At 42.7% G+C, this 19,242-nt stretch overlaps 1 protein-coding gene across 17 annotated transcripts in view; it reads left to right on the top strand.

Moving 5' to 3' along the window:
• Positions 1-18,876, top strand: part of DOCK7 (dedicator of cytokinesis 7) — a 110,569-nt gene extending 91,693 nt beyond the window's left edge. For 9 of the 17 annotated variants that reach the window (XM_068953404.1, XM_068953407.1, XM_068953403.1 and 6 more), the window contains 11 exons: positions 346-538; positions 1,152-1,295; positions 2,296-2,427; positions 3,466-3,480; positions 10,480-10,605; positions 12,047-12,136; positions 12,887-13,123; positions 14,165-14,308; positions 15,190-15,296; positions 16,396-16,563; positions 18,362-18,876. In XM_068953404.1, coding sequence (XP_068809505.1) covers positions 346-538; positions 1,152-1,295; positions 2,296-2,427; positions 3,466-3,480; positions 10,480-10,605; positions 12,047-12,136; positions 12,887-13,123; positions 14,165-14,308; positions 15,190-15,296; positions 16,396-16,563; positions 18,362-18,404 — 1,399 coding nt within the window. In that variant the 3' untranslated portion in view covers positions 18,405-18,876. Of the gene's footprint in view, positions 1-345; positions 539-1,151; positions 1,296-2,295; positions 2,428-3,465; positions 3,481-10,470; positions 10,606-12,046; positions 12,137-12,886; positions 13,124-14,164; positions 14,309-15,189; positions 15,297-16,395; positions 16,564-18,361 lie in introns of all 17 variants that reach the window. The other 8 variants (XM_068953408.1, XM_068953401.1, XM_068953400.1 and 5 more) reach the window with 2 other exon arrangements.
• Positions 18,877-19,242: the final 366 nt, after the last annotated feature.

The following is a 19,242-nucleotide window of genomic DNA, read 5'->3' as shown; positions in this document are numbered from 1 at the left end:
GCCACGTTAAGATCCCTAGATAGAAAGTTGCTAGAGCACCGACCTCCAAACTGCATGGTATTGTCTGCACTAATAGTCCTGAGGGCTTCTTAAAAGGCAGAGATTTTGTCGTAAGCAGCCTGACAGCTCTGCCCTTATTGTTCCTCCCCTCTGGCTTGGTGCAGGCTTCCAAGAGGAATATGAGCTCTGATCAAGAGCTTCAACAGTCACCCATAAAAGTATTCTGCTAGCACAGGGTAGCTGCAGTTGCTTGTCACCCAGTAACTGGCTCGGAAATATAGAATCATTTAGGATAACTTCCCATCTATATGGAATACTAATCACAGAGCTTATCTTTTCAATTAGGATTGCAAAGGGCTATCAGAATTCCCCTGACCTGCGGCTGACCTGGTTACAGAACATGGCTGGGAAGCACTCCGAGAGGAGCAATCATGCTGAATCAGCCCAATGTTTGGTCCATTCGGCAGCCTTGGTGGCTGAATATCTAAGCATGCTTGAAGACCGGAAATACCTCCCTGTAGGGTGTGTTACATTTCAGGTAGGAGTGTGCCTTTTTTATCCTCCACAAGGTATTTTTGAGTGTTGTCATCTGCTGCCGAGATACAGAGTATTTCCGAGCACCAGGTATTGCTGTGCCTACATATTCATATTGCACTTTGGCAGTTTGTTTTGGGGAGAACAGGGTAGAGCAACTTCAGAAAATCTTTACATGAAGACTGTCTTGGTTCCCCGGAATCTTTTTATCTGTAGGCTAAATGGACCCAATTCTTTTTATTTCTCCATTTAAGTCATGTCTTTTAAGGCCTCATCTAATAATACCATTCTTAGTTCAGACATTGTGTAGTAGGTATAATTGTTCTGGAGTAACTGATGAAAATGGTTCCTGTGATTGCTAACATTAAGCCAAGAAACACTGAGCAGAGTAGACAAGCACATACTTAGCTTTGAACCTGGTGCAGGTTCAGTCCAGTGGACTTAAAACTGAGCATGTGCTGAATTGCCCTGCTGGATCCGAAGGAAATGAGATAAAATGCATGGGCAAGCTGCCTCTTTAAAAATTTTAGAACGTGATCGAAAATCAGCTAATTTTCAATGTATTCAATGTTACTTAAGTTGAGTGTAAGTATTTTATCTGAATTATGTCTCCTTAGAACATATCTTCTAATGTTTTGGAAGAGTCAGCAGTTTCTGATGATGTTGTATCACCAGATGAAGAAGGTATCTGTTCTGGGAAGTATTTTACAGAAGCTGGTCTGGTGGGATTGCTGGAACAGGCTGCAGCATCTTTCTCAATGGTAGAAGACTTTAATTTCTTTCTCTGTCTCTTTAGCAATCTTACACTGCTGGGCAGTGTGAAGGAAGATGTTTTCTTTATGAGACTCTGTGGCTCTATTGTAACCACTTAATTTGTATGGAGCACTGGGAGTGTTAGTTGTTAAAGACAGCTCAGTTTGCACTCACAAGTAAAGTGTGCAATGAACCAGGGCTGGACACCAAGAGGCTTTTGTGCGTTTTTAAGATCTTTCACTTGAACACTGCACATTCTGGAGTTCAGCGAAGAAAGGCTGTTCTGTTTTCCTTTCTTCTGGAAGAGAGTGAGCTGAAAGCTTTGTTTGTAGAAGATGGGGCAGCTACTTTAAGAGGAGCAATGTTAATGGGCTGGTAGCAGTGTATCCATCAGAAAACAGTGAAAGCAAGTGAGTTATGTCCCACAACATGATCTGAAGTCTCTGCTGGTTGGTTGAAGTACAAGCAGCAATAACTGCAGAGTTTAGACTTAGAACCACCCCCTGCGGGCTGGCTAAGCCACACGAAGCAGATCTCTTGCACTTGAGACATTCTAGGGAAACTTCACAAAGCACACCTCATGGAGTGCCAAAAGTGGACATAGAAGTCACACAGCTTGAAGTTGCACTAAGCAGAATGGCCTCTATTGTGCTTTTAAGCTTCCATATTTCATTGTTATAGGTTTGATTAGGATCCTGTTTTTTTTGCTCTTGAGCATATATCCATCCAAAACATGCCAACTTTGTTTATTTTAATAGTCTCATTTACTAGTAGCAATGTGTAATGCAGTAGGCTCTTGATTCCATCGATAACTGGGGGTTTTATCCCATTCATTTACATGTATATTTTAAGAAAAGGTTCTCATTACATCACAGTGCCTTTTGTTATCTATGCCATCTTTTCATTCTGCAGTCTTACTATTTGAATGCTGTGAGTATGCATGCTGTGAGTATGCATCATACTTGCTTTTGAATTGATGGAGCCATCTGATGGGCCTTATTTTTGTAGGCTGGCATGTATGAAGCAGTTAATGAAGTTTACAAAGTCCTTATTCCTATACACGAAGCTAACAGAGATGCCAAGAAGCTATCTACTATTCATGGTAAACTCCAAGAGGCATTCAGCAAGATTGTTCATCAGGTAATGCTTTGAATTTTGAGCTGCATTGAGAATTGTGAAGAAATTTCAAATGCTCAGCGCTGCTAAAAACTACCCATCAAGGAAAAAGTATTTAAATCAGATTACACGAAAATTGTCAAAACGATGATCCACAGTAAATGAAGGATCACTGACAGGTTTAGTTCTCTCAGAACACTTACTGTTAGAAACATGAGAGAACATCACATAACTTTTGGTGTAACTTGAGAAGTTTCCAGGAGTTACAGTTATCTGTCAGCTTATCATTTCGGTTGTTGTTTTAAAAAGTTTTTTGCATGCTGTGTTTCTGCTTAGGGAAAAACAATGATTTTTGCCTTTGGCCTTGTAGATAACATTGAGAATTGTGAGGATTTTATTTTTCTTTGCATATGGTGGATAAATTATTGAAGGAACCTTTTTAAACTTAGATGGTGCAAAACCCACCAGTTTAATTAAGTACTAAGCATTCTATAAGAGACATCAAAAGTTATCGACCCTGACTAAGATCAGGAGACCTCAGCTCAGCAGGAAACGAGAGCGCTTGGCAACTCTCAAGAAGTGCATATTATCTTCTAGGAGCCTATTGGGCGCATGCCTGTCTGTAAGGGCAGGCAAGCACTCAGCAGGCTCCCCTGCAGTACATGCCAGTGCTACTCTGAGCCCCGTACCCCAACCAGCTTTCTGATCAGGGACTACTGGGTACCTCATCTGTTGATTTAGTTACCCTTATGCTAACATCACCTCCTCTGTAGATGTCTGTTAGTGCATCTATTTCATAGGGTCCAGCTGGTCTACGGCAGCTGCGGGTCTGGTTGTTACGTCCATGTTCTGGCATTGCCAGACTCCTGAGGTTAAATGAACCGAGAGAGGACGATTATCTAGTGTCCTTCTGGGCCAGAGAAGGCCATTTTGGATGCATGATGGCGTAGACTCATTGACACCGTTTCAGGTTAATGATACCTTACATTAATGGTCATGTTTTGGCCTTTGAAACTTTTTTTGGGTTTCTGTGACATGCGCTTTTTACTTTTTATTACACAGAGTACTGGCTGGGAGGTAGGTAACTCCATTTTAGTTAGTAAAGAACACTAATAGATTTATCAGATGACTCACGCCAACGCTTGCCCACATGTGCTAGTTGTGGGTATTTCTGTTGCTGTCTGCTGTTAAAACTGAATTCATTAACCAAAGAAATACCAATAAACTGATTGTGGTTGTAGTAGGAAATTCTTCATAAGAAGCTGTAGGTAGTGCATGGATGCTGATGTGTTCCACTAATGAGGTTCTTTGGTGAATGAGCCACTGTATCATCACTAGTTTGTTTTTATAATTTGTTTATATTTCTTTTCATCAGCATTGACACAGAATATCATCCCTTCATGCCATATTTTCACCCCACCCACAGGGGTCGATTTAAGCAATAATGCTCAGAGGTACTGAAAAGCAAAACTGTTTTATTGTGTATGCAGACCGTATCTCAGACAATAGGCTACTTAATTCTGTTCATTTAAGAACAATCAATTTGTTATGTAGCTGTTTGTCAGGCAGTAAAATAGCTCAGTTGTGTTAACTGGAGTCGGTTTTGCTGCTTTCATTTTTGTAGAGGCAGAGGCTGTTTGCTCACATTTCTACAACATACACCACAAGAACCACACATTTAGATTAAAAATAAACAAAGTAGTCTGCTTCATCTGTACGTTACGCACAGCACTGTGAGTCTGATAAATCAGGCCCGAGTCCAGTTGACACAGTTGGTACGTAAACTTTGAGACGTCTCAGAAGACATTTTAAATGTTTTGTGAATATGATGTTCGTTCATTTGCTTAGACTTAAGCCATTCAGTTGATTTCTGTTTTTCTGTGAATCAGGCAACTCAGTGTGACCCAATTCACTCCAAGTTTCCAACACAGGAGAGCATTTAAGCCCACGCTTCCTGAACTGGGGCCTAGATGGAAGTTCTTTTGCATTGTGTGACATAAATAATTTGGGCTGATGATGTCTGAACTTCAGTTTTAATTCTGGCCTAATAAAAAGTGAAATTCAGTAGCTTAAAAGTAACCCCTGACATTCAAGGGCTGGCCCTGTTAATCATTTGCTTATCATACTGTGAAAAGTGCCTGTAGATGAGGTAACACAGCTCTCCAGAGTACGTGCCATAGGAACGTAAGTGATACGTGTTCACTGTAATGAATAGGAAGGCCTGTGAGCATCTATTTTGATCAGTCTGCCCCTAAATCGACCCCTGAAGAAAATCCTGTCATTGGTTATGATTCTAACATCACTCAGTCATGTTTTATTGCATGGTAAAAGACACCCATGGTTTATGTTCTTGTCTGTCATCGTGCTCTCTCATTGCCATACTTTTTCTGATCTTTGTGCTTTGTAGCTTTCAGATTTGTTGCATGTTTTTTTCCTTTTCCCTTATTTTTAAGTGCTTTAATTGATGCTCACCCTTTTTTATTTTAAAGTTTATTTGCTGCCAATTTGCTGCTTGTTTGTTTTTTGGAATTTCCCTAATTAAATACTTTCTGTTTTCTCCTCTATCGCCCTGGTTGCTGACCCTCCTCCCCACTCTTACTATTGTCTGTTGTGGTAAGTTCCTACTTGTGGATTTTTTCCTTTTTTTTTTTTTGCTTTCCTTCCCTTCCTCCCCCCCCCCCTTTTTTGTTTTATCCTGTGGAACCCCCAATTTCATTTTACCAAAGAGCTATGCCAACAGCAGGATTTACCGCTTACGTCACAGGGAAAGCAGTATTGCCAACTACAAGCATGGAAGTATCCTGGGTCAGGCACCAAAGCATTTGAGACCTGCTTAAACATACCAAGTGGTGGGTTTTTCTCCTCTCTGTTTGTTTGCTAAATAAATGTTGCATTCTTTTCATTTACTTTCCAGTTAGGAAGTTTCTAGGAAAAATCTTTTCATGCCTTGCCATGAGAATTTTAAAATGCTCTTTTTAGTATGCAAGGTGAGGTGCCGTCTGACAACAGGATTCCAGGAGCTGGTACCTTATAAAAAATTAATATTGGAAGACTTGCAATAGTTGGCAACACTGCAAAAGGACCTTGAATTAAAATAGAGCAAGAAAGTACAATGCTCGGTTTAGTAAAGATGGTTGGCTTTTGCATTCTGCACAGTGTATATGAAGTGTGTACGTATATTTTTATTCATACACGCTTTGGGCTGATTCTGCCTTCAGGCAGCTATGCTACTTTCTTGGTCTTAGTGAAGAAAACAGATGATCACTCATGTCTAATTTTTCAAATCTTGTTGGCAAAGCTTTTTGTGTGTATGTAAGTGATAACTCTAAAACTTTATTCCCAGCAATTTTGAAAGGTATTTACCATGCATAATAACAAATCATGAAACTTCATAAATCATGGTGGCTGTTATCTGCTCTGCCAGTTCTGTGATGGCTATTCAGTGTTCACCTTCATTCTCTTCTCCTCCCAAAGACCTATTATTTTTCATAAAATAATAGGAGATAAATTGCTTTTTAATAATTTCTCCCTCGTATCTGCATTTTTAGCCTCTTTTCAGAAACAAGACCATGGAGTATTTTTAAGTTATTCATTTTGTTTTCAGTACTGTGATTACAGAGAGTTCGTTATTGACTAAATTTCAATGGAAAAATTCTGCTAAGGATTACAGAGCCATCCCATGTTCTTAACTCCAGGCGAGAAACTGAGCTTGTCTAATCTCAGGGGGCTCACAGCTACTGAATGCGTACGTGGAGTAAAGAATAGCCATTAGGTGTTTGCTCACCTGGAGGAATGTGTTTCCAGCTCCTTGTTTCCAGGTGCAGACCCCAGCCATGGCTGCAGACTGGGAAATTCCTTGTGTAAAGGGATGAACCTGGGGGAGGCAGCCTGGCCGAGCTGCTCCCCTGGCAGCCCTTCACAGGAAGACAGCAGTGGGAAAGCTGGCAGGCAAGAACAGTAGAAATAGCCTTGGACCAGGGGTGCCCAGGACTGGCATCAGATCTCCTCACACACGAAGTCTACAGTGCAGATGTTCCTCCGCTTTCACCTACAGTCCCTTTCTTGCAATGGAAAGCCACTATAAACAAAAACAACTTCCTTCCTCAAGCCCTCGTGCTGGCCCCTCTCCTTCCTCAAGTATGGCTTGACCTGGCCTCCACCAGCCGTTCCTCCAAGTCCTGGAGTATCCTGGACTCACTCCAAAGTCCTGAATACTCGGCCCTCACATTCAGCGTTGTCACCCTGAGACCTGTCAGCCACTCCCACACTCTTTGGAAACCACCATGGCTAGGTCTGTGCTGCTTCTGTCCTGCTTGGCAGAGCTCTGCGGCGAGAGCATTGACCTGAAACCAAGGATGTTACATGACTGTTCGCTTTGCAAACCCCATGAGGGAATTTGCAAACTGGCCACAGCAGCTTTTTTCCCAGCAAGGGTAACAGCCTAGCTGAAAATTGGTGCTCAAAGGTACCAAGCTCCCTTAGTTGCTTTGCAAGGTCTCCACCCAAATCCAAATTGAACACGTTTTCTTCGCAGCCACTTGTCGGGGGGGAAGGATCTTGGGTTCCTTAAGGACCTGACCCCACTGAGCTGATAAAACTTGTACAGATAATGGTATGTGAAGTAGCTAGATCTCCAGGTGGTTAAGATTGAAAGGGCAGAGTGCTTAGAGAGGAGTTTTGTGTTTTTTATCAGGATAGCATGGTTCAGGGAGTTGACAGAGAAAGGGTTTGGTGGTTTGGCTTGCTGGGGAGCAGTCACAGCCTAGCTCACATACGTTTCATCACTGATGGATCTAGTGCTTTGTGGGGGAGATGTTTCTGTTGCATTAGGAGCTAACCAGTACTCGCTGCAACCTTTTCTCCCTGGGATCATTATGATAATTGAGTTTCAGCAACTGGATTTATCAGGAAAAGCCATTGTAACTGGACTTTGTGATGATGAAACAAGTACATATATTGGGAGCTGCCTTCACACTGGGGCACTAAATTTCACCGGTCTCTCCTGGGACTTCCCAACACACTATTGCTCTTATTTTGTGCATTTACTACATACTACCAGAAATCTATTAATTGATGCTGATGAACAGACAACATTTTCTTCTTCCCTCATTATTATTTTTACAGCAACATAAATTTACACTGCCCTTAACAAATAGCTGTCTGTGCAAATGTCCTCACAGCACATGTTCATCTTGTAGGGACTGTGTCCTGCGAACACTTCATACACTGAAAATCTCTGGACATGTCTCTTCCCTTGAGGCTGCTGGGAGTTGACACAGTACGGAACAGCCAGAGTTGCTCCCTATATACCCTCAACAAGCCAAGAGGCTCTACAGCCCAGAGGTAGTTTTATGCCCCTTCCCCTGACAATTTAACCAAATGGGAGAGCTTTTTTCTTGCAGCTAAAATGGGCATATCAAGCCCTTGAGCAGATTTTTCTCACTTATTTTAGAAGTCCCAACTGCTTATGCAGAGCCCTTTTATAACCCTGATGGAAGAACCGTATCTCTCTGTATCACATGCCGGCGTTGTCCTTGAAGGGCTGAGCTCTGCGGGAATAAGGACACCTCAGAGAGATGGGACCTGTGGTGCTCAGCTGGTTACACTGCTTGGGAGTTGCTCACTAAAGCTGCATTTGGCGTTAACATTTACAAATGTGTTTTAATACTTCATGTTGCCATCCAGGCAATGGGATGAAGGTCTTCCTTCTCAATTGCCAGATAGAAGAGAGGGATGACTCAGTCCTGCTGAAAAAAGGACCGTGTCTTTCCAAGAGAGTGGATGAAGCCTGTCATGTGGAAGCCTGGCCTAGAAGGGGGCAGTGTGGCCAAGTAGATAGGAGAAAAACATGAATTAGGAGAGCAGCCTTGCATTCTCCATCGGTGGGGCCTGCCCTATGCTAATGGGTCAGAGGCAGAATCCCACTGGCATCCCTGTGGAGCAAGCCCAGACCCAGCAGAAGGTTGGGGGAGATGTTTCACTCCCTGTAAGGCAGTTCCCCTTGGACAAAACGTAGTGCTACCTTGGAAAGTGCTTTTGAGAAATGTCAGGAAAGGAGGACTGGGCTCACAATCTTTTGCCAATCACAGTGAGATTAAATTGAATAAAAATTGCACAGCTAGAAATGCTGTAGGGGTTGAGGGAATTTAGCATGGGTAATATTGTCAAAAATGTGGCTTTCAAAGGATAGTGATAGGTAAACTAAGGGTTCAGTAGGCTGGTCATTTCTATATGGGTCTAGAAGGAACGGCACTGCAGAAAGACAGAGTCCAAGGAAATAGCTGCCAAGGTTTGCCAGATCATACTGCTGATTAAACAGTAATAGCTTCCTGGCTGGGATTCACATCCCCAGGAGCTGGGGTGCATCTGGGGAAAGCTGCAGGTGTGACAAAAATCCAGCTGTTTGTGCTGGCAGGTGGGGTTGGCTCAAATCACCTCTCTGGAGGTGGGATGGCTCAGAGGGACGGGCTAGAGTCCCAGGCATCACCTGCACGAGGTTAGGCAGATGAGCAAAGCTCTGGGTGAGCGTTTTCTTAAATCTGAGCGTGTGACTACGCTCTTGCCAGTGTGGAGCCTATGAATTTGTGTCTGTCAGCATCCTGTAACTTAGCTGAGACGTGACCTGCGCATATTAGGCAGAATCGAGCCATGCCAGCACTCAGAAACGCGGTTCCCGTGTGATACCCATGAGTTTCCTTCAGGCAAGGAGAAGCAGTGGCTCACGGTGGCAATGCTTTTTCCAAGTTCTGGAGTTTGTCTGTGTTTTTTTGATCCAAAGCAAAAGGAAATAATGTTCCTCTAAAGCCACAGAATGTTTGAATTACCAAAACTACTAAGTAGAGGAGGAAATACACCAAAATCGTAATATAATTAATGTGGTGAGAACATTTCTCCTCAGCTCTTTGAACAGATCCCTCCAGCTGGTCATTTTTCCCTGATGTGGTTCTTTTTTATTTTAGTTTGATTTATTCATCCTCTTTGCTTTCCATAAATCATGTTCACCATCACCACAAAAGGTTAGTTTTGTCATAGCAAACTACTGAATAGAAATCATACGTGGCAGCCAGGACATCTGTAGGTGCTATTTGGAACCAGACACTAACTCAGATCAGAAACTTTGTGCATTATAGACTGTATCAAACTTTCCCAGGAGAGTAAAGGTGAACATTTTAGAGTTTCTTGCTAAAAGGCATTTCTGGTTTGTGCATGCAACATGAGTTGTTTTAGCCTTTAACAAAATTGAAGATGTGATTTATTTTTAAAGCGTTTTTTCCGTCTCTTTTAATCAAATTTTCTTTGTCACTTTTCCAGCAAAAATCTTTCTATTCTTTGGTTGCATTTCTGGGCCAAATTCACCACTGGCTCAAACAGAAGCAGGTACATGATACAGTGGATTGCATCTGCTTTCACCAGGAGTGACTTTGGCCCTCTATTTTACAAATTAGTTACTAGCGGAGACCTTAACGCCTTTCAATCAACATGCTATTTAAAAAGCACTTGTGTGTGTGTGTGTGTGTGTGTGTGTGTTAGTTATTGACCTAGGCCCAATCCTGCAATCACTTGTGGGTAGATTATGGAGGCTCTGGTTGTGGGTAATTTTCAGGGGCTGTTTGTGTGCAATATTCTGCTTGGGGGCTGCAGCCTTTGGAGGCTGTTGGCAGCTTCACTGCCTCGAGCCTGCAGCTGTGGGCCAGGCTAAGGGGTCTCTATGTGGAATTTAGGGAGCTTGAAGTATTTACCCACATGGAGGAACTTGCTTTTAACTGGTCCTCAGAGACATCCAACACTCCCAGACTCCTCCTGGCCTGGGAAAACTCATTGCAGGGCTGGGCTAAAGGTCATAACTGATCCATATTATTTTATGTCAATTTTTAATTTCAGTGTGGTGTTTGCTGCTAAATGCATTCATGCTGAGTTCCAGGTGTTTTTCTTTTCCTTCTTTCTTTCTTTCCTTCTTTGTTTTTTAATTTCTTTTTAATTTTGCATAAATTCAGGAGCGTGTCTGCAGCCGTGCTTGGAGTATGCATGTCTCCACAATGAGATAACCTTTCGTTTCTCCAAACCTAGGATGGAAAGAGGATGTTTGGCACCTACTTCCGGGTTGGGTTTTATGGAACTAAATTTGGAGACCTGGATGAGCAAGAATTTGTTTACAAGGAACCTGCGATAACAAAGTTAGCTGAAATCTCTCACAGGCTCGAGGTGAGAATTATGGTGGCCGACCTTAAATTCTGTCTGTGAATTGCCATTTAAGTACTTTCCATTAGTTATATAAGAGCTGTGCTCCCAAATTACAGGAAGTGGCTCAAACAAAAATCATTGGGCAAAAACAGTGCTGTGCCTCTTGGAGCGTGGTTCAGGGCTGAGCTTAGAAGAGACCAGTCCCCAGGCGTAGCACTTAAGAGCTGCGTGGTGACTCGGAGCTGCGGGAGTGGCCGTAGTGCTCCATGCTGTCCTGTTGCTGGTGTCACCCTTTGTGGGAGGCAGGAGGAATGCAGGGAGAGGAGTCCTACTGGTTTCCTTGGGCTTACAGCAAGAGGCACAGAATTGCTGTGAACACTTGAGAGTGTGTGACATGTCACACTGCGTTTGCATTTCCATCCACCCTCCTGGTGTAAATGGGATGACCTGGGCTTGAAAAAGGCTGAGGTGCCCTTTGGGGTCTGACTTTCAGAAGATACTGCATTTCGCTGTCATTTTGTTTCCTTCGCATCCAGTGCCTCCATTCCCAGAAAGTAGGGCCCTTTAAAAGTGACTGACTTTCAGAGGCCGCAAAGTGGGACAGGGGAAGTCTTTCTCTCTAAATTTTGTTTCAGCCTTGAACGAGCAAAGGCAACTCTGATTAATCTAGTGGGGCTTGGGTTTCAGGTACCATCCAGTGATCATCTGTACTGTGTAACTGCTAGTCTGGCGTGGTTTTGTACCAACTAGCGCATGCCTAGACGGTGTCTTAGCACAGTGTGGGAACAGCATGGGTCGGAGCCTCTTCCTGGTAGGCAGTATGATCAATGAGGCCATCCCCCGGGGGAGAGGAAGAGCATTTAGCTGCATGGCTCTGGGCTGTGCCAGCTACTTTTTCAGAGGGCCAGAGTGCAGGCTTAGCCCTATTTTATTTACCAGAACAGACAGGGCCTCACATGTCAGAGTCTGATGTCACGTTGTTGCTGTCACAACAATTTGGTTGCTGTCACATTGCACTGAAAGCAGCAGAGTTATTTGAGGTTTAAGCACATGAAACTGAGTTCAGACCCTGGCCATTCATCCTGCCCAGCAAAGCTGTGCTCTAATGCAGCACCTGATTTCCAAGCAGAGCCTGTATTGACCCCAGTTTTCAGTTGAGCTCACAGACACACAGAGAGCTCAGATGACTGGTTCAAAACCATACAGTGTGTGTGTGTGTGCAGTTGGAAGGCTCTGGAGTTCTCCTGGCTTCCAGGGTTTTAGGTTTGCTTTTTTCCTGTTGCCCCTGGAATGCAATTGATTTAATTCTCCTAGGTTCAGCAGATCACATTCAGCCTTGGCACAGCTACTGTTGAAGGCATTTGGAGCTTCATCTCCCCTGAACATGCCTTTGTCTCTCCAACCCCCATCTCTGATTGCTGCATTTGATGTTTCCTTTCCATACGTTTACTCTTGATTGTAGGGATTTTATGGAGAACGGTTTGGGGAAGATGTGCTTGAAGTTATTAAGGACTCAAACCCCGTGGACAAATGTAAACTAGATCCTAACAAGGTAAGAACACAAAATACAGGTTTAGAATGAGAACTGGTTCTAAAAATATGAAAGTATAATGGGCCAAATTCTGCCCTGAATTTCTCCAAATAGGCAATGAAATCCACTTTCAGAGCATGTTGTGGCTGCTCGGGGAGAGAGTTGGGGAAAATCATCCCAGCAAAGTAATGCAGAATTAGCCGTTTCATTTCCTGCTCCAAGCCCTGTACCTTGTAGGGGTTGGTGGGAAGGGAAGGTTAAGTGACGAAAGGATGGCACAGTCTCAGGCTGCATTTACCTTTCTTTGTAATCGCTGCTCAATGCAAGGAAGGAAGGGAGTTTCTCTGTTCTCTGGCTTCTGGCCTCATTTGCAGCTGTAGCATTTTGTCATTCTTGTGCTGGATCATTTAAGCATAGCAGGAATAATAAGAACATGCCTAGGAAATCAGACTGCAGATGAGGGCAAGGCTTTATCTGCAAAGAAAGGAAGGAGACACCTCATGTGAAGAACATGAAAGGAGAGGGACGGTATACTCTTTATTTTATAATCAAGTCCAGGCATCCCTAGTCCCCATGAACATGAGTGTGATTCCTCTGAGGAAAGACAAGGAACAGTCCTAGTTCTTCCAGAGCTGTCTTGAGGAATAAAGAGCTGAGAGTGAGCTGGGTTGTTTTGCTGCTAAAAGGCAGGGGAAATCAGCTCTTCTCAGTGTGGCCTCATATGGCACTGTACTTCATTGTCGGTACGCTTGGGTTCGTTCCTTCTTTCAGGCCTACATTCAGATAACCTACGTGGAGCCTTACTTTGACACGTATGAGATGAAGGACAGGATAACTTACTTCGACAAAAACTACAACTTGCGGCGTTTCATGTACTGCACACCCTTCACACTGGATGGCCGAGCTCACGGGGAGCTGCACGAGCAGTTCAAGCGCAAAACAATCCTGACAACATCCCATGCTTTCCCTTACATTAAAACGAGGATAAACGTCATTCACAAAGAGGAGGTGAGGCCTGCATTCTCAGCATAACAGAGATCCCCAGTGGTTTCCTGCATTTGAAGTGAGATATTATACAAGACTAAATGAAGTGGGTGTGGCTGAAACTCATGCATGACATATTGTATAGAGCAGGCCAGGCTATATATATGCAGCTTTTTGCCTCAGCTCCGTCCTTTCACACTTAGCGTCTTGTTAGCACAGACGCGCTCTCCTGGCCATTCAGTAGTCCACCTTTCCCTTCCTGCTAAGGTGCATAACTTATGCAGCGAGCCAGAGCAGACAGCACTCTTTAGCTGCTCTGGCTGTTCACTGCAGGGACTGTGCTTGGGAGCCCTTCATTTTGATTTTACGAATGGCTCATTTCTGTTGAACTTTCCCCTGTTCCCGTTCAACTTAAATTAAAAGCAGACCAATTTAAAAATACAGTATATCCTGCCACCTCTTTCACCAGTGTTCCCAATAACAGCAGCTGGTGTGAGGAGAAGCCCTTGGCCAGCTTTGCAGTGCTGCAAGTTGATCTCTGCCATTCCGCTTGAACCGCATGTCCTTTACTCTGTATTGCAGTTCACTTGCAGAGCAACCAGACCAGTGGGGGCCTGAGGCTTCATAAAGAGATTTGTACCAGAGTTATGCTGATTTTTCAAGGGTAGGTAGGAACTGATGTGATCCCTGGGACACAATGACATGTGCATTTTAATGCAAGGCAGTGGACCTACAGGTGTTTGGTCACTAAAATAGTGCTATAACCCTGAGTAGTTTGTTGCAGTGATCACAAAGGGACCCAGGAGTCTGCCCACTCAGAAGCAATATCTCAAAAGGCTCTGGCTAGCCAGAGGTAGAAGCACATTTAAAAATCAAAATTCTCTTAATGTTCCTAAACTAAGAGAGGACACAGGTTCAGAAGTGCTTATCTTCGGTGCATCAGTCTTAATGGTGTCCTCCACCACTTCAGTGCCACTCCAAAGTGACCTTAGTGCTTTTGAAAGCCTGTTTTTGGTTGACGGCTTCAATCGTAACAAGCGTCCTGTATTCTGGCTACTTGCATAGATCATTTTGACGCCCATTGAAGTTGCCATAGAGGACATGCAGAAGAAAACACAGGAATTAGCTTTTGCAACTCACCAAGACCCTGCAGATCCAAAGATGCTCCAGATGGTGCTGCAAGGATCAGTAGGGACCACAGTAAACCAGGTGAGAAGCGCTTTCTGAGTTGGAGACAGTGGGGCAGTGTGTATCACTCAGTTCGCTGGATGTTCAACTTTGGGCCTTGTTTCTAAATTACTTTTCTTTTTTCTTTTTTTCATTCAGTCTGTGGGATGCGTTTAAGGCTCACTTCACTTGTAGTTCTAGACGAGGTGCTCTTGGTCATTTTGCAATTTGCAATAACAGTCCTGAAAATGTGGTTAGATCTGGAAAGTTGCTGAGTAGAGATGGGCCTCCTCCCTCAGTTACCTGCTCCTTCCTGGCATTTTCAGTCATTTCTGCTTGCTTTTCCTTCTCTCTTTTAAGAAAACAAAGTATTATTACTTTCCCTTTGGTTAGCCAGGCTCTGGTGGGTGGAACTGGGATATGTTCTGCTGTGGCTTATGAACAAAATGGAAAGCAAAACTAGTGAATGGAGAAAAATTGAGGAAAAATTGAGGAAAGATGAGTAAACCTATACTAATGCACAAAATGGAAAAAACACAGCTTGAATTTCAAATTCTGGGCTGAATTTGCAGTGTTGGCAAACACTTCCCTGCTTCCATTTGCAACATCTTAACTTTTCCTTAGTTGTCAGTTGAGCAGAATTTATTGAGCGTCGTTATCAGAGAAAATAAATGTAGAGTCTGTGCATTTTCTCACACTGTTTTCCAAAAGCAGAGCTGTATTTAAAAAGAACCTAAAAGACATACAGTTGTCATGATATTTGATGATTTATGCTAGATTTAGTAGCTGCATTTCTTTAAGACATATATTCTATAATGAAATGTTACCTTTTATGAATATTTCTATATGCAAGAAATTTCTCCGGTGAATGGATATGACAGACAGTTCTGCGAAGCTTACTCTTTTCTCTTCTACTCCTAAAGGGACCATTAGAAGTCGCACAAGTTTTCTTATCTGAAATACCCAATGATCCAAAGCTCTTCAGACATCATAACAAGCTACGGCTCTGTTTCAAAGATTTCACAAAAAGGTAGAGAATATTGTTTTCACGTTGCCTTCCAGATGCATTTGTTGCTACCACATCAAACAGAAACATGTACAGTAGCAGAAAGGTGTATCCAGAGAGGAGTTTTCATATTGTAACGGTCGGTATTTGCTGCTTTCTTCTAACCAATTTCTGTAGGCAGCTGTATTCTTCTAAGCTGTTGGTTCCCTGTTTCTGTGGTGCTGCTACACAGATCCACAGATAAAGTCAAACACAACGACAAATGGTTATGTGAAGTTATTTGGCTGTGCTGTTTTATCAGGAATGAATTAGTGATCACAGTTCGGTTGTGAACAAGTGTTCCTGTTTCGGAAAACACCACTAGCCACACTGGCACAAATGAACTCACAGCTTGGCAGGGTCAGGAGAAACTGTTGAATTGGCCAGGAGATTTAATTTCTATCTGAAGTGAATTTCTCCGAACCGAGTGGAAGCATGTTGGCAGAGTTCTCTCAAGAAATGTGTTGGCGGCTATACTTTCCTCTTGAGTAATGCAAATTGCAGTCTTGATCCAGCATCTTTTGCAAGCACCAAGTAATTAGAAAAAAAAATGAAATAAAATTGTTCCAAGCAAGTAGAGCCGGTGGCAACTTAGTTATTCGGTGCATAATAAGTGGCATTGATATTATAGTTCTTTTTATACCCTTTGATTAAATTACATCTTTCCAAATAGAAGAGCTCCTGATGAACATCTCATAGTCTGCTATTTATTAATCTTTTTCCTGGGGATAGCATTAGACTTATCCATCTTTAAACCCTCTTGGACTGGAAATGGCTATGTAGAGATAAGCTTTTCATCTCTCTTCAGGGAGGATAAATGTAATTGCGGAGTAAAATTAAAATGAAAAAGGACTTGCCAGTCTAGAAGTAAAATGGAAATTGGAGATGTGACACCTTCTCCTTCCCCCGTGGAGACCTACCAGTTAAGCTGAGTCCTTATTACCCAAAGGACGAGATAGAGAAGGATATTACATGTCAACTCAGAGGAGCAGGATGAAAGCTTTTTTGTGCTACTAAATTAACAAGTCTCTAGCAGGCAGGTCCTTTTTCATGTGCCTAAGTTTCACAGACTTTTGTTTTCTAGATGTGAAGATGCTCTGCGCAAGAATAAGAGCCTGATTGGTCCAGACCAAAAGGAGTATCAGCGAGAACTTGAAAGGAATTATCACCGGTTAAAGGAAGCTCTCCAGCCTTTGATAAATAGAAAGATCCCGCAGTTATATAAGGCAGTGCTGCCAGTCGCTTGCCACAGGTGGATATTTGATTTTACTCTTTCAGCAGAGATAAGGAGAGTGTAAAATTGGGAGGTTTGATCTTCCTGGTGAACCTGTGAAATATGTTGGTTTTTCTTTTTTAATTATGGATCTTTTGGCTGGGTCCATCTCTTTCCCCATCCGTCCTGGGCTCAGAACACATCCCCTTCCCAGCAGTTATGGTAGGTGATGTTCTGCATGTCCCACGAGCTCCTGATCTATGAAAAGAGCTTTTTTTCTTTTCACATCCCGTTCTTTTTAATCTCAAAACCACCTTCAAGGTAGCAGGACTCTGACACTTGTGTATTGCCAGAGGAGCTGGCATGAGGAAATCCAAGGCAGGGAGGGTGGCAACAGCAGAAAAACAGTTGATGTTTTCCATGTTGGAAGACCTGTGGGCTGGAGTCCAGGCTTTTTTGTTCCTCTCCAATGGGACTGAACGTAAAAACCCTCTGTGAATGCGCAAAGCAAGTCAGAGCCCTTGGCAAAGTTGGTTTGTGGGGACAAACTGTGACTGAGCGGGGGACTTTTCCTGCATAGTTTCTAACTGCATTTATGGTAGAAAGTGCACAGTCACGCATGCATTTGGTTGCCTACATCTAGGGTCCTAAGAACAAGAAAACTGATGCCCTCACTTTCCAGTGCCTGCCTGCCTTATTGAAGAAATAGAACAGCTGGCAGCCCCTTAATTAGCAGTATTTTGTCTCCACTTGCTATTTGTGTGCCTGCTCTGGTTCCCGGGATAGGGAGAGGAGCGCCTTTCGGCAGGTACCCTCCACGAAATCTTTGACTTTCCCCCTTGAAAAGAACCCTGTCATGTCCCTTTTCAGTGAGGTAGGCTAAACCAGTCTGACAAGGCTGCATGGATATCTCGGTCTCAGACCAGTGAGTGGGGTGAGTTTTTTTGAAAGGACGTTCACTCAGTGCTTTTAACTGCAAAGTCTGTAGAATATTTATGCCAATGTTGACTTCAGCTCATATCTGTGCTGTTGGTTTAGAAGAATACAGCCCTGGTTTTGAACTTCCCAAGTTGTGAGTGTTGTTCAAAGGTAAAGAGCAACGGGGAAGATCCAAGCTGTTGTGAAAAGAGAAATGTGGCAAAAATACACTATAAATAAGAGCAAGACATAGTGCTGGATGAAGAAGGAAAAGAGCGTTCCCAGCTCACACTGAAATGCTTGGCAGTGTTTCTGTAGCTGAATTTGGTGTATTTTTCTACCTGCTGAATACTGCAGAAAGGTGGCCTTTCCTCGTAACCCAAGGTCATGACTTTTTAAGCTCACCCCAGCTGATGTGCTTGTTTGCTAGCTCTACTGGAGCTACTTTTTCTTAGTTGGGAAGGGGTGGGAGAGGCAATAGGCTTTCCTCCCCACCTTTGGTGGATACCTCGCAAGCGCTTTTGTCATGGTAATTATTTTCTGATTTTGTGAAATTCATCCTGTGCAAAGTGTGTTATACAGGTATTTCAACCAAAGTCCACTTAGAGATTTATCTGAAGGATTTAAATAAGATTTAAGTAGTACAGACGGTTTGTTTTGCTTCTCTACATACACATGAATTTAATCTCCTGTGAGCTTTCAGGGCTGTAAACCATGAGCAGCAGTTAAATGACCCCAGATACAGACACAAAGCAAATTCATTTTAAAAAGCAATGATTTCATGTCAATAGACTTAATTTTTGAAGTAGCCAGCTGTAGGAATGTTGGAAATCATGTACAGAATCATTCATCTTAACAAGCTTCCTATTTCATCATGGAAAATATGAGCTCTGATATCACCGTATTTTCTCTCCCTCAGAGACTCCTTCAGCAGGATGAGCCTTCGCAAAATGGATATCTAAACAAGTTAAAAACCCAAATAAAAAAAGCACTTAAAATTAAGGTATTGAAAAGAAAGATCCTTGTTATCAGCGCTGGGAATCAAAGAAGTTTTATTCTGAAATAAAACTTGGACTTCATCCTGGACATCCCACACCTCTTCCTCCATCAAAGTGTTCAGTGGCCAAAAATCATTCTGAATTGTCAAATATAGACTTGTCAATGTTTGAAAAAAATCATGAATCATGGCAGTGGTATCCAGAGTTTTGGTGATTGATAAGCTGTAAACTAACTTACCTGTTTTTAAGGCATTTTTATGACTCAAAGGTACACTAAACGCATTTACCTTTATTTATAGCATTACCTAATGTTAAATTTATTTACTTTCAGTTCATATATTTAATTTATATTAGGACCATACGCAAATGCATTTTTGAAGTTTTTAATGTAGTGATGGTTATTTTGATGGTACTATTAAATATGTGAATGTTTACACTTTAATTCCCTGTGCATTGGACTTCAGAGCTTGCCATCCTTGGGGGGAAAAGGTTCAGAGTAAGGTAAGTCTTACAGTAACACTTCTTAACAAAATGGTGACTTTTTACTACACCTATGTTTTTTTCTTTGTAATTCTGAATAGGAATTGCTGCAAAGAAAAATGATTCTGTTTATTGCCATCAGATAAATCGAGACATGCCTTCTTGTTACCACCTTACCTCCTTCTGTGCCAGTGAAGTAGAGTTTCAGCAGGACTCCTGTGTGTACGCAGTAATTTCTACCTACTGGGAAATCCAAATACAGCATAGTAATCCCATCAGACTTTACATGTACAATGCAGGTTAGCAGTATACATGGCAGCTA

This window comes from Struthio camelus, chromosome 8 (assembly GCF_040807025.1).
Source record: "Struthio camelus isolate bStrCam1 chromosome 8, bStrCam1.hap1, whole genome shotgun sequence".
Lineage (NCBI taxonomy): Eukaryota > Metazoa > Chordata > Aves > Struthioniformes > Struthionidae > Struthio > Struthio camelus.
The sequence above is the reverse complement of the archived record's forward strand: the minus strand, read 5'-3'. Positions and strand labels throughout refer to the sequence as shown.